The 13186-nt window shown below is 44.8% G+C and overlaps 1 protein-coding gene across 1 annotated transcript in view; it reads left to right on the top strand.

Annotated features, from left to right (window-relative positions):
* Nucleotides 1-12260, top strand: part of crocc2 (ciliary rootlet coiled-coil, rootletin family member 2) — a 432771-nt gene extending 420511 nt beyond the window's left edge. Inside the window, exons 35-36 of the mRNA XM_072474929.1 lie at nt 6309-6488; nt 8833-12260. Of these exons, the coding sequence (XP_072331030.1) occupies nt 6309-6488; nt 8833-8916 (264 nt within the window). The 3' untranslated portion in view covers nt 8917-12260. The remainder of the gene's footprint in view (nt 1-6308; nt 6489-8832) is intronic.
* The last annotated feature ends 926 nt before the right edge of the window (nt 12261-13186 follow it).

Here is a 13186-nt window from a genome sequence, read left to right as displayed (position 1 = left end):
GTCCCTCTGCACAGCTGCATGTTTTAATATTTTATCATTTAAATAATAATCCCTTTTGCTGTTATTCCTACCAAAATGGATAACCTCACATTTGTCAACACCGCATTCCATTTGCCCAACCATAGCCCATTCACTTAAACTATCTCTAGTGCATTTGCAATTTCCCTAGCCATCTCTTTTAGCACACTGGGATGCATTCCATCAGGGCCAGGAGACTTGTCTACCTTTAGCCCCATTAGCTTGCCCATCACGACCTCCTTAGTGATAACAATCATCTCAAGGTTATCACCTGTCATAGCCTCATTTCCATCAGTCACTGGCATGTTATTTGTGTCTTCCACTGTGAAGACCGACCCAAAAAACCTGTTCCGTTCCTCAGCCATTTCCTCATCTCCCATTATTAAATCTCCCTTCTCATCCTCTAAAGGACCAATATTTACCTTAGCTACCCTTTTTTGTTTTATATATTTGTGGAAACTTTTACTATCTGTTTTTATATTCTGAGCAAGTTTACTCTCATAATCTGTCTTATTCTTTGTAGCTTTTTTAGTAGCTTTCTGTTGCACCCCCCCCCCCCCAAGATTTCCCAATCCTCTAGTCTCCCACTAATCTTTGCCACTTTATATGCTTTCCCCTTCAATTTGATACTCTCCCTTATTTCCTTAGATATCCACGGTCAATTTTCCCTCTTTCTACTGTCCTTCCTTTTTGTTGGTATAAACCTTTGCTGAGCACTGTGAAAAATCGCTTGGAAGGTTCCCCACTGTTCCTCAACTGTTTCAACATAAAGTCTTTGGAGCTCCCAGACTACCTCAGCCAGCTCTTCTCTCATCCCATTGTAATCTCCTTTGTTTAAGCACAAAACACTAGTGTTTGATTTTACCTTCTCACACTCCATCTGTATTTTAAATTCCACCATATTGTGATCGCTCCTTCCGAGAGTATCCCTAACCATGAGATCTTTGATCAATCCTGTCTCATTACACAGGACCAGATCTAGGACCGGTTGTTCCCTCATAGGTTCCATTACATACTGTTCTAGGAAACTATCGCAGATACATTATAGAATACAGTATACAATACTCCTCCTCAAGGCTGCCTTCATCGACCTGGTTAAACCAATCGACATGTAGATTAAAATCCCCCCATGATAACTGCTGTACCATTTCTACGTGCATCAGTTATTTCTTTGTTTATTGCCCTCCCCACTGTAATGTTACTATTTGGGGGCCTATAGACTACTCCTATCAGTGACTTTTGTCGCCTTACTATTCCTGATTTCCACTCAAATGGATTCAACCTTATCCTCCCTAGCACCGATGTCATCCCTCACTACTGCCCAGATGTCATCCTTAAATAACAGAGCTACACCACCTCTCATAAGACCATAAGACATTGGAGCAGAATTAGGCCACTCAGCCCATCGAGTCTGCTCCGCCATTCAACCATGAATTTTCTCATCCCCATTCTCCTGCCTTCTCCCCATAATCCCTGATCCCCTTGTTAATCAAGAACCTATCTATCTCCGTCTTAAAGACACTCAGTGATTTGGCCTCCACAGCCTCCTACAATAAAGAGTTCCACAGATTCACCACCCTCTGGCTGAAGAAATTCCTCCTCATCTCTGTTTTAAAGGACCATCCCTTTAGTCTGAGATGGTGTCCTCTGGTTCTAGTTTCGCCTACAAGTGGAAACATCCTCTCCACGTCCATTCTATCCAGGCCTCGCAGTATCCTGTAAGTTTCAATAAGATCCCCCCTCATCTTTCTAAACTCCAACGAGTACAGACCCAGAGTCCTCAACCGCTCCTCGTATGACAAGTTCTTCGTTCCAGGGATCATTCTTGCGAACCTCCTCTGGACCCTTTCCAAGGCCAGCACATCCTTCCTTAGATACGGGGCCCAAAACTGCCCACAATACTCCAAATGGGGTCTGACCAGAGCCTTGTACAGCCTCAGAAGTACCTCCTGGTCTTGTATTCTAGTCCTCTTGACATGAATGCTAACATTGCATTTGCCTTCTTACTGCCGACTGAACCTGCACGTTAACCTAAAGAGAATCGTGAACAAGGACTCCCAAGTTCCTTGGAGCTTCTGATTTCCTCAGCATTTCCCCATTTAGAAAATAATCTATGCCTCAGTTACTCCTTCCAAAGTGCATAACCTCACACTTTTCCACATTGTATTTCATTTGCCACTTCATTGCCCACTCTCCTCGCTTGTCCAAGTCCTTCTGCAGCCCTCTTGCTACCTCAATACTACCTGTCCCTCTACAGATCTTTGTATCATCTGCAAACTTAGCAACAGTGGCTTCAGTTCCTTCTTCCAGATCATTAATATATATTGTGAAAAGTTGCAGTCCCAGCACAGACACCTGAGGCACACCACTAGTCACCATCCTGACAAAGACCCCTTTATCCCCACTCTCTGCTTTCTGCCAGTCAGCCAATCCTCTATCCATGCCAAGATCTTACCCTTAACACCATGAGCGTTTAACTTATTTAACAGTCTCCTATGCGGCACCTTGTCAAAGCGTTTCTGGAAATCTAAATAAATCACGTCCACTGGTTCTCCTTTGTCTAACTTCCTTGTTACAGAGTTCTTGTTACATCCTCAAAGAACTCGAACTCTAACTCTCCCTTACCATCCACTCTGTCTTTCCGAATAGTTTGATACCCTTGGATATTTAACTCCCAGTCTTGACCATCCTTCAACCATGTTTCAATAATGGCCACTAAATCATAGTCATTCACGATGATTTGCGCCATCAACTCATTTACCTTATTCCGAATACTACGAGCATTCAGGTAAAGTCCCCTTATGTTGGCTTTTATACCTCCGTTTTGAATCTTAACACCTCTATCAGGAACCTCTCCAGAGTTATTTTTCCTTTTAACCTTTCTCCTAATTTTCCTCATCGTAGAACCCATATCTTCATGTAATAACCTGCTGCGTCGTTTTCCATTTACTACATCTGGTCAGTCTCTGCTGGACATGTGATCAACCCCTTCTGCCTTTTTAGGAAAATCTTTGTGCCTGAAGTTGTTTTGGTGGCCTCTTAAATAAGACCAGCCTGAGTAGCCTGCTTTCCCATCAGTTCCCTTGAAACTTTAGGCAGCTTGGGAAATCATGTTGGACCTATATAAAACTTTGGTTAGGCCGCATTTGGAGTATTGTGTGCAGTTCTGGTCACCACATTATCAGAAGGACATGGAAGCTTTGGATAGAGTGCAAAGAAGGTTCACCAGAATGTTGCCTGGTCTCGAGGATGTTGGCTATGAGGAGAGGTTGAATAAACTAGGATTGTTTTCACTGGAAAGGCGGAGGGGAGACCTGATAGAGCTCTACAAAATTATGAGAGGCGTTGTCATGTGAGAGTACTTTTAAGACATGGATGTTTAAGCAATGTACCTTTAAGAAAACAATGATGTCAGAGAGTGGGTGGGGCTGAGGTCAGGACAGCCATTTTGCAGTTTAATTTTGCAGGTTTTTAGTTTCAGTTTAAAAACTGTGTGTGTGTGTGTGTGTGTGTGTGTTTCCAGAGAGCTGCAAGTTTTGAAAAGAGCTGAGTGGGTGTCTGTGTTTTGCAGGGAACTGGATATCTGCCATGAAAGACTATCTCTGGATCATTTGGGTGATTTAAAGTAAATCCTTTAACCTGATGTGATATTGTTTAAAGGTGTTAAGTCTCTTGGAAGTTTGAAGGAACATTTTAAGGTATTATTTACTGTTGCAATATTTTCTGAGTTATCTTTGAAGTAAGGGGTGTTAAGAGATCCAATGTTTATTTAAGATGTTAAGATGAGTTCATGGAATAAACAGTTTTGTGTTTAAAAACCCACGTGTCCATAATTGCAATTCCACAGCTCGGGAAAAAGCCGTGTGCTAGGAAAAGCAACAAATCCATTAAAGGGAGAGGTTGGTTGAACTCCATGATACATTTTGGGGTTCTGAAAACGCCTCCCCATAACAGGCATAGACAGAGTGGATAGGCAGAGGCTTTTTCCAAGGTGGAAGAGTCAATTATAAGGGGGCACAGGTTCAAGGTGAGAGCGGGAAAGTTGAAGGGAGATGTGTGGGGTAAGCTTTTCACGCAGAGAGTGGTGGGTGCCTGGAACTTGCTGCCAGAGTATGTGATGGAAGCAGGCACATTAGCTGCCAGAGTATGTGGTAGAAGCAGGCACATTAGCTGCCAGAGTATGTGGTGGAAGCTGGCACATTAGCATCTGGATGGGTACATTAATAAGGAAGGACTAGTGGGTTATGGACCGAGTAAGGGCAGAAGGTTGTTTTAGTTGGGGCATCATGATCAGCACAGGCTTGTAGGGCCGACGGGCCTGTTCCTATGCTGTACATTTCTTTGTTCCGGCCATCTCCTGTGCCAGTCCCTTCCTCTGTTTTCTGACTGCTCGGTAGCTCAAGTGACTAGCACTGTGGCTTCACAGCGCCAGGGTCCCAGGTTTGATTCCCTGCTGGGTCACTGTCTGTGCGGAGTCTGCACGTTCTCCCCGTGTCTGCGTGGGTTTCCTCCGGGTGCTCCGGTTTCCTCCCACAGTCTAAAGACATGCAGGTTAGGTGGATTGGCCATGATAAATTGCCCTTAGTGACCAAAAAGGTTAGGATGGGTTATTGGGTTACGGGGATAGGGTGGAAGTGAGAGTTTAAGTGGGTCGGTGCAGACTCGATGGGCCAAATGGCCTCCTTCTGCACTGTATGTTCTATGTTCTGTGTGCTGGTTTGAGAGGGTGGCTGAAGAATTTGCATCCCACCATCTAAGATGGAGATGGCGCTTCCCAATTTGAAATTGGGTGAGAATCAATTGACCCAGATCTCTTCCCGTTTTGACTTTCCAATACAAGGGTTAGACATGGTGAGAGAAGCACTTCACCAGTTTAGTGGGTGCATTCACCTGACTGAGTACACAATGAGGTGTGGCATTATAACTCTGACCTTCCTCGGCCTGGCTGTAACTTTGCCGAAAGTGCGGCGGAAACACTATTAGCCAGATTCAGATCGATTGTTTTTGATCCGAGGAGTAGATATGCAGGATGGACATCCAACAATAGTATACCGAGCTTCATTAAACATCTTTATAGAACCTGGTTTGGTAGGAGGTTTAAAACTAAAGGGATAATTTTGAATGGATAGTCAAACCTCAATGAAGTGTTAGTCCTGTTGTAACTGTAGATTACTGCTTGGGGACATCCTGTGGCTATGAAAGTGCTATATAAACATTCCCGTACCGGCCTCCCCGAACAGGTGCCGGAATGTGGCGACTAGGGTCTTTTCACAGTAAATTAATTGAAGCCTACGTGTGACAATATGTGATTATTATTATTATTATTAAATCCTTTATTTCTTTCTTCATTAAATGTGACTGAATAAAGAAGATTATGATGTCAGATTAATACCTGGGAGCTCTGCTGAGTTACCGTCGGAGATGTTTCAATGTCTTTGGAGTCTTTCCTCCCTCAGAGGAGATCCTGAATTAAGGGTTGAAAGTCCCATTGTTGCCCTTAATGTGATCATTCCAAATGTCTTTCACTTTCTTAAAGGAAGCAAAAAACAATTTCAGGTTGGTGTTTACATTGAACATGTGTGGAAAGGAAGTTGGTAACTATGCATCAATGGGATAAATTTTGCTGTTGGAAGAGAGCTTTGCTGCAGGTAGAGCCTAATTGTAAAAGGTGTTGTTTTTAAATGGAAGTCATCTTTCATCCTTTGCTTCGTAGATGTATCTTCTCATGGGACTCGCAGTGCAGTAATCCCAGCCAATTAGGAGCCATGTCAGCCATGGCTCAGTTCATTGCACTCTCACCCCTCAGCCAGAAGATTGTTGGTTCAAGTCCCACTTCAGGAATTGAGCACAAAAATGAAGGTTGACTCTCCAGTAGAGCACTGAGGGAGTACTGCACCGTTGGAGGTGCCTATTGGATGAGATGAAAATCAAGGTCCCATTTACCCTCCAAGGTGCATGTAAAAGATCCCACGGTATTATTTTGACGTTATCTCCAGTTTCATGGCCAATATCTATCCCCCCAAACAACACCACAAAAGCAGATTATTAATCATTATCACTGCTGTTTCTGGAGGCTTGCTGTGCACAAATTGGCTGCTGCAATTTCCTGTATAACAATGGCCACATTTCAGAAGTAATTACTTGGTTGTGATGCACCTTTGTAGTCATGAAAGGAGCAATATAAATGTAACTCTTCCTTTTACAAGGGACAAGCATGGTCCGTCTGGCCATTAACGCATATCTTAGGATGCTTTGCTCATTCACGTAGGGACTGTCTTCCTTCCTGACAGGGTCTGACAGCTGAGATGGAGCGGAGCCACGGCCAGAGACTGATTGAGCTGACGGCCCGTCACCATCAAGAGCTAGAGAAGGAAACCGAGCGCCTGCGAAATGCACACCAGCAGGCGGAGAGGACACTGGAGGCCAGGGAACGTGCCCATAGGCAGCGTGTGAAAGGGCTGGAGGAACAGGTATGTGCTGTGCGCGTCTGGTTTCTCTTCAAAGCAAAACGCTGACAAGAAACTGTAGCAGTTTGTCTTCTCCTCAATGGCACAAGACTTGAATGCTCAGAAATAAGGGGATTTAGCTGAGGTTTAAAGTTATGAAAAGAACAAGTAAGATAAACACAGACACATATTTCCATTGACAGGTATATTAAAGACAAGAAGTCAAGATCACAAGATAAGAACAAGGTACACAAAGCGGTGAGATTAGAGGGCGTTGATTCACACAAAGACTCATTGGAATGTGAAATGTTTTGCTACAAGTGACAGGCATTCCAGGATTCAGAAAGATATTAAATAATTATTGAAACAAGAGCATAAAAGGGAAAATGGGAAAAGCAATAAAGTGGGGTTGGAGAATGGAAAGTGAGCGGGACTGCCTGAAACAGGCCTAAAGTCAGTGGGGATGAGATGGGCCGAGTGGCCCCCTCTTGCATTCCGTGGATCTAAAAGGGCATTTTCCGCATAACTTCCTGCTCTCTCTTCCAAGAAATATGTATTTGAATATTCAAGTTTGCTCCTGCCTGGGATCACCTCTTTTTAAATCGAAATCTGCTGTTATTTGAGAAAACATTTAGCCTCAAATTAAGTTGAGTGATTGTGTGTTGTATCTGCAGCAATAGAGACACTGCAGTTGGCACTCGCGTCCTTAGCTCAGAATTGGAGATGTTGGCGAGAATTATTCAGCCTTCCCATTCCTGATTACTGTACAGTGCCATTATGCTGAACGGCCTTTGTGCGATTCCAAGTGAGAACAATATCAGGCATAACTGTGACACCATCTCCTGTCTCAATGTCAAAGCCCATACAAATGGGGATCTGGGGAAGGTAAAGGACAGGAGCAAACATTCAGGGGCCAAGCTTTCAACAAGGGCCAGCTGTTATAGCAAAAGTATCTGTGAGTGGGGGTGGGTCCTGTGGAAATGTGCAAAGCAATAGAATTTAATGTTGAAAGTTGAAAGCAGAGTTTCCATAAGACCATAAGAGATAGGAGCAGAATTAGGCCACTCGGCCGATCGAGTCTGCTCCGCCATTCAATCATGGCTGATATTTTTCTCATCCCCATTCTCCTGCCTTCTCCCCAAAACTCCTGATCCCCTTATTAATCAAGAACCTATCTATCTCTGTCTAAAAGACACACAGTGACTTGGCCTCCACAGCTTCCTACGATAAAGAGTTCCACAGATTCACCACCCTTTGGCTGAAGAAATTCCTCCTCATCTCTGTTTTAAAGGATCATCCCTTTAGTCTGAGATGGTGTCCTCTGGTTCTAGTTTATCCTACAAGTGGAAACATCCTCTCCACGTCCACTCTATCCAGGCCTCGCAGTATCCTGTAAATTTCAATAAGATCACCCCTCATTTCTGAACTCCAACAAGTTCAGACCCAGAATCCTCAACCGTTCCTCATATAACAAGCTCTTCATTCCAGGGATCATTCTTGTGAACCTCCTCTGAACCCTTTCCAAGCCCAGCATATCATTCTTTAGATATGGGGCCCAAAACTGCTCACAATACTCCAAATGGGGTCTGACCAGAGTCTTATACAGCCTCAGAAGTACATCTCTGGTCTTGTATTCTAGCCCTCTCGACATGAATGCTAACATTGCATTTGCCTTCCTAACTGCTGACTGAACCTGCATGTTAGACTTAAGAGAATCATGAACAAGGACTCCCAAGTCCCTTTGTGCTTCTGATTTCCTAAGAGTTTCCTTGAGTCCGTCTATTCTGTTTTCCATAGAAATTCCTGCAGTCTATATGGAGACCATTCAGCCCAACGAGTCTACACCGACCCTCTGACAGAGCACCCTACCTGGTCCACTCACTTGCCTTATCTCTGTAACCCCACCTGAACTGCGCATCCATGGACACTAAGGGACAACTTATCATGGCCAATCCACCTAACCTGCACATCTTTGGATTGTGGGAGGAAACCAGAGCACCCGGAGGAAACCCACACGGACATGGGGGGAAGGTGCAAACTCCATACAAACAGTCACTCGAGGTCGGAATTGGAACTGGATCGCTGGCGCTGTGAGGCAGCAGTGCTAACCACTGTGCCATCGTGCTGCCTGTTTAGAGCAGCCAAGTCCAAAGGTTGTGATAGCAATAGGACTCCAAGGAGCCAGAGAACTGAGATTAAAGCTGAGCCCTAAACTATCAAAAGGTGTTCTGGTTTTATGACTCACTGACCCTTTAGTCAAGTGGGAAGAGTCAAAGTGAATTCACATAGAGAACCTATTCAAACGATATTGCTGAGGTGCTGCATTAAACCAACTCACCAGGGTTACTTAAATGTTTTGCTTGTTTAGGTGGCCACCCTGCAGGAGCAATTGGATCAGGAGATGAGGAGAAGACAGGCCTACATTGCTCAAATGCTCAGGTCAGGCAAGTAGCAATGTGGGCCGGAATACACACCTTCAGCCTGCGCAGATAGAGACAGTGGACAGTTGTGACCTTTCTGGATGTCAGATTAAGAATTCACACAAGGCTTCTAGCTCAATGAGAGCTAGGTGACCATTCTCTGGAAAACGACAGCTTGTGAAACCTTTAATTTGCATTTCAACTTATACCAAGTGATTGACCTGACAGAACCCTTCCCCAACCGATACTAAACGTACAGCAATGTATAAGGGAGCAATCCTTACACTGGGATGGATGCAGGTATTAATCATAGGGTCGTGCCGACCCCCTCCATTTGTTCCAGCCCATCTCGCTTGAATATCAGCGTGATTTCCAAACCTCGCAGCAACTGCAAAGGTTACTGCTCATTACATATAACTTATATACTGTGAAAAGACCAATATCTCAGAATTCCCAAATTGAGAACTGTCTGAAACCTCCCTCAACACTGCTGGTCTCTGCCTCTGAACGGCTGGAGACTCTAGGTTCTTGACACAGCATTTTACACATAGAATAGAATCACAAACCCTAACCCTACAGTGCCAAAGGAGGCCCTTTGGCCCATCGAGCCTGCACCGACTCTCCAAAAGAGCACCATACTCAGGCCCATTCCCCCGCCCTATCCCCAGAACCGCGTAACCCCAGCTAACCTTTTGGACACTAAAGGGCAAATTAGCATGACCAGTCCACCTAAACTGCACATCTTTGGACTGTGGAAGGAAACTGGAGCACCCTGAGGAAACCCACGCAGCCACAGGGAGAATGTGCAAACTGCACAGTCACCCAATGTTGGAATCGAACCTGGTTCCCTGGCGCTGTGACGCAGCTCTCACAACTGTGCCATCATGATGCCCTAACTAACCTTGTAATGCAATGGAATTTAAAGAGGAATGGATGTTTCAGGAGAGTATATAATAATATATCCAATAGGAGTGTACCATTCCTAAACTTTATGTCAACCCTCAATTTTGATCTTTGATAGTCTGCCTTGCTACTGTCGTTATTGAAAGCTTCCCCACCTGTCGCAGAGCAACTTAATTGGAATTTACCTGCTGGAATTTTGGATCATGTCGATAGTCATGGGATCCATTGCAACCATGGTGAGAGCTGGTTTCTCCTCATCTTCAGTCACCGTGACCTCTGGACTTGTATAGCTCAGGTGGAATGTCCAGGCCAATTGGAAATTGGGAAATCGGTAACAAAGTGGTATTGACACTGGGCTAGTAATCCAGAGACCCAGGGTAATGGTCTGGATACCTGTGTTTGAATCCCACCACGACAGCTGGTGAAATTTGAATTCAATTAAAATCTGGAATTAAAAGTCTAACAACCTTGAAACCATTGTCGATTGTCATAAAAACCCTTCTGGTTCACTAATGTCCTTTAGGGATATAATGTGCCTTCCTTACCTGGTCTGACCTTCATGTGACTCCAGACCCACAACAATGTAGTTGATTCCTAACTACCCCCCAATTAGGGATGGACAGTAAATCCTGGCCTAGTCGGCGATGCCCACGTCACATTAAAAAAAACATACACATCACAGCTCCTGTCAGGGGGCCAGCAAAGAGGGGTACATCAGGCTCACCTTGTGCAATAACCCACCAGTGACTGCACATGTTTCAGCTCCTTCATACTGGAGGAGGGCAGGAAACCCAAATGTGTGCATGGCTGAGCCCCGTGCACCACAGATTCTCAGGTTTGATCCTTGTCCTTTGCTGAGGTAGCTGATATGAGCTGGGGCGGCAATGGTGGCATAGCTGATTGCTAACTCTTTAATGCGGGGTGGCTTTGAAAGCAGACCAAGGCAGGCCAGCAGCACGGTTCAATTCCCGTAACAGCCTCCCCGAACAGGCGCCGGAATGTGGCGACTAGGGGCTTTTCACAGTAACTTCATTTGAAGCCTACTTGTGACAATAAGCGATTTTCATTTCATTTCATTTTCACAAAGCAGATGCCTTTTGACCTCTGGTAATGGAGTCATAGAGTCATACAGCACAGACAAGGACCTTCAACCCTTCGAGTCTGCGCCAGTCAAAAACAAACACCCATATTCTAATCCCATTTCCCAGCACTTCGTCAATAGCCTTGAATGCCCTGGGATCGCAAGTGCACATCTAAATACTTCTTAAATGTTATGAGGGGCTCTGCCTCCACCACTCTTCCAGGCAGTGAGTTCCAAACTCCCACCATCCTCTGAGTAAAAATGTTTTTCTTTGCATCCCCTCTAAACCTCCTGCCCCTTACCTTAAATCTATGCCCCCTGGCCATTGACCCCTCCACCAACGGGGAAAGGTTTCTTCCTGTCTACTCTATCTATGCCCCTCATAATTTTATACACCTCAGTCATGTCCCCTCCCAGTCTCCTCTGCTCCAAGGAAAACAATCCCAAGTCTATCCAATCTGCCTTCATAACTAACTCTCCAGCTCAGGCAACATCCTGGTGAATTTCCTTTGCAACCTTTCTAGTGCTATCACATCTCTCCTATAATGTGGATTCCAGAACTGCACAATTCCAGCATATCCTCCTTTTTCTTAAACTCTATGCCTTGGCTAACAAAGACAAGTATACCATTTGCCTTCTTAACCACTGTCTCCACCTGCCCTGCTACCTTAAGGGACCGATGTACATGCACACCAATGTCCCTCTGATCCTCGGTGCTTCCCAGGGTCCCGTCATTTATCATATATTCCCTTGTCTTGTTTGTCCAGCCCAAGTGCATCACTTCATACTTATCCGGATTGAATTCCATTTGCCACTGATCAGCCCATCTGACCAGCTCATCCATATCCTCCTGTAATCGAAGGCTATCCTCCTCACTATTTACCGCCCCACCAATTTTCGTATCATCCACAAACTTACTGATCACCCACATACATTCATGTCTAAATCATTTATATAAACGACAAACAGCAAGGGCCCCAAAACTGATCCATGTGGGACCCCACTGGACACAGGCTACCAGCCAGAGAAACACCCTTCGACCATCACCCTCTACTTTCAGCCACTCGGTCAATTTTGGATCCAATTTGCCAAATTTCCATGGACCCCATGGGCTCTTTCCTTAACTATCAGTCTCCCATATGAGACCTTATCAAAAGCCTTCCGAACGTCCAAGTAGACAACGTCAAAGACATTTCTCTTATCTACACATATGGTCACCTCTTTGATAAATTCAATCAACTTGTCTGACATGACCTCCCCTTAACCGTTCTTGATCAATCCCTGCCTCTTCAAATGTAATTAATCCTGTCCCTCAATTGCTTCCAATAGTTTCCCCACCATTGAGGTTAGATTGACTGGCCTGTAGTTTCCTGGTTTATCCCCCCCCCCCCCCCCCCCCACCTTCTTGAATAAATGTATAACATTGGTTATCCTCCAGTCCTCCTACACCTCTCCTGTGGCCAGAGAGGAATTGAAAATTATTGCCAGGGCCACTGCTATTTCCTCGCTTGCCTCACTCTTGCATGGGATAGATTTAATCTGGCCCTGAAGATTTGCCTACTTTTAAGCCTGCCAGACCAGTCAGAAACTCCCTGCTGTCTATGTTAATCTCTTTAATTTTATCACAGTCCTTCTCCCTGATTTCCATATCCACACTGTCCCTCTCACGAGTGAACACTGACACAATATATTCATTTAGAATTACTTGAAAAAAATGTTAGGATTTTCCTTTATTTTACCTGCCAGTATCCTTTCATGCCTCCTTTTTGCTCTCCTAATTTCCTTTTTAAGTTCCCTCTTGCCCATTCTATACACATCTCGGGCTCCTGCTGTTTTGAGGCCTCGACATCTGCCATAAGTCTCCCTTTTTCTTCTGATCCAAGCTATATATCCCTCGATACACAGGGTTACTGGATTTGTTGGTCCCATCATTTTTCTTGATTGGAACATGTTAGCGCTGCACTATCATAGAACATTACAGCGCAGTACAGGCCCTTCGGCCCTCGATGTTGCGCCAACCTGTGAAACCGCTCTAAAGCCCATCTACACTATTCCCTTACCGTCCATATGTCTATCCAATGACCATTTGAATGCCCTTAGTGTTGGCGAGTCCACTACTGTTGCAGGCAGGACATTCCACGCCCTTACTACTCTCTGAGTAAAGAACCTACTTCTGCATTCTGTCTTATATCTATCTCCCCTCAATTTAAAGCTATGTCCCCTCGTGCTAGACATCACCATCCGAGGAAGAAGGCTCTCACTGTCCACCCTATCCAATCCTCTGATCATCTTGTATGCCTCAATTAAGTCACCTCTTA

The sequence above is a fragment of the Scyliorhinus torazame genome, chromosome 14 (assembly GCF_047496885.1).
Source record: "Scyliorhinus torazame isolate Kashiwa2021f chromosome 14, sScyTor2.1, whole genome shotgun sequence".
Classification (NCBI taxonomy): Eukaryota; Metazoa; Chordata; class Chondrichthyes; order Carcharhiniformes; family Scyliorhinidae; genus Scyliorhinus; species Scyliorhinus torazame.
This window is presented reverse-complemented; position numbering and strand designations above follow the sequence as displayed.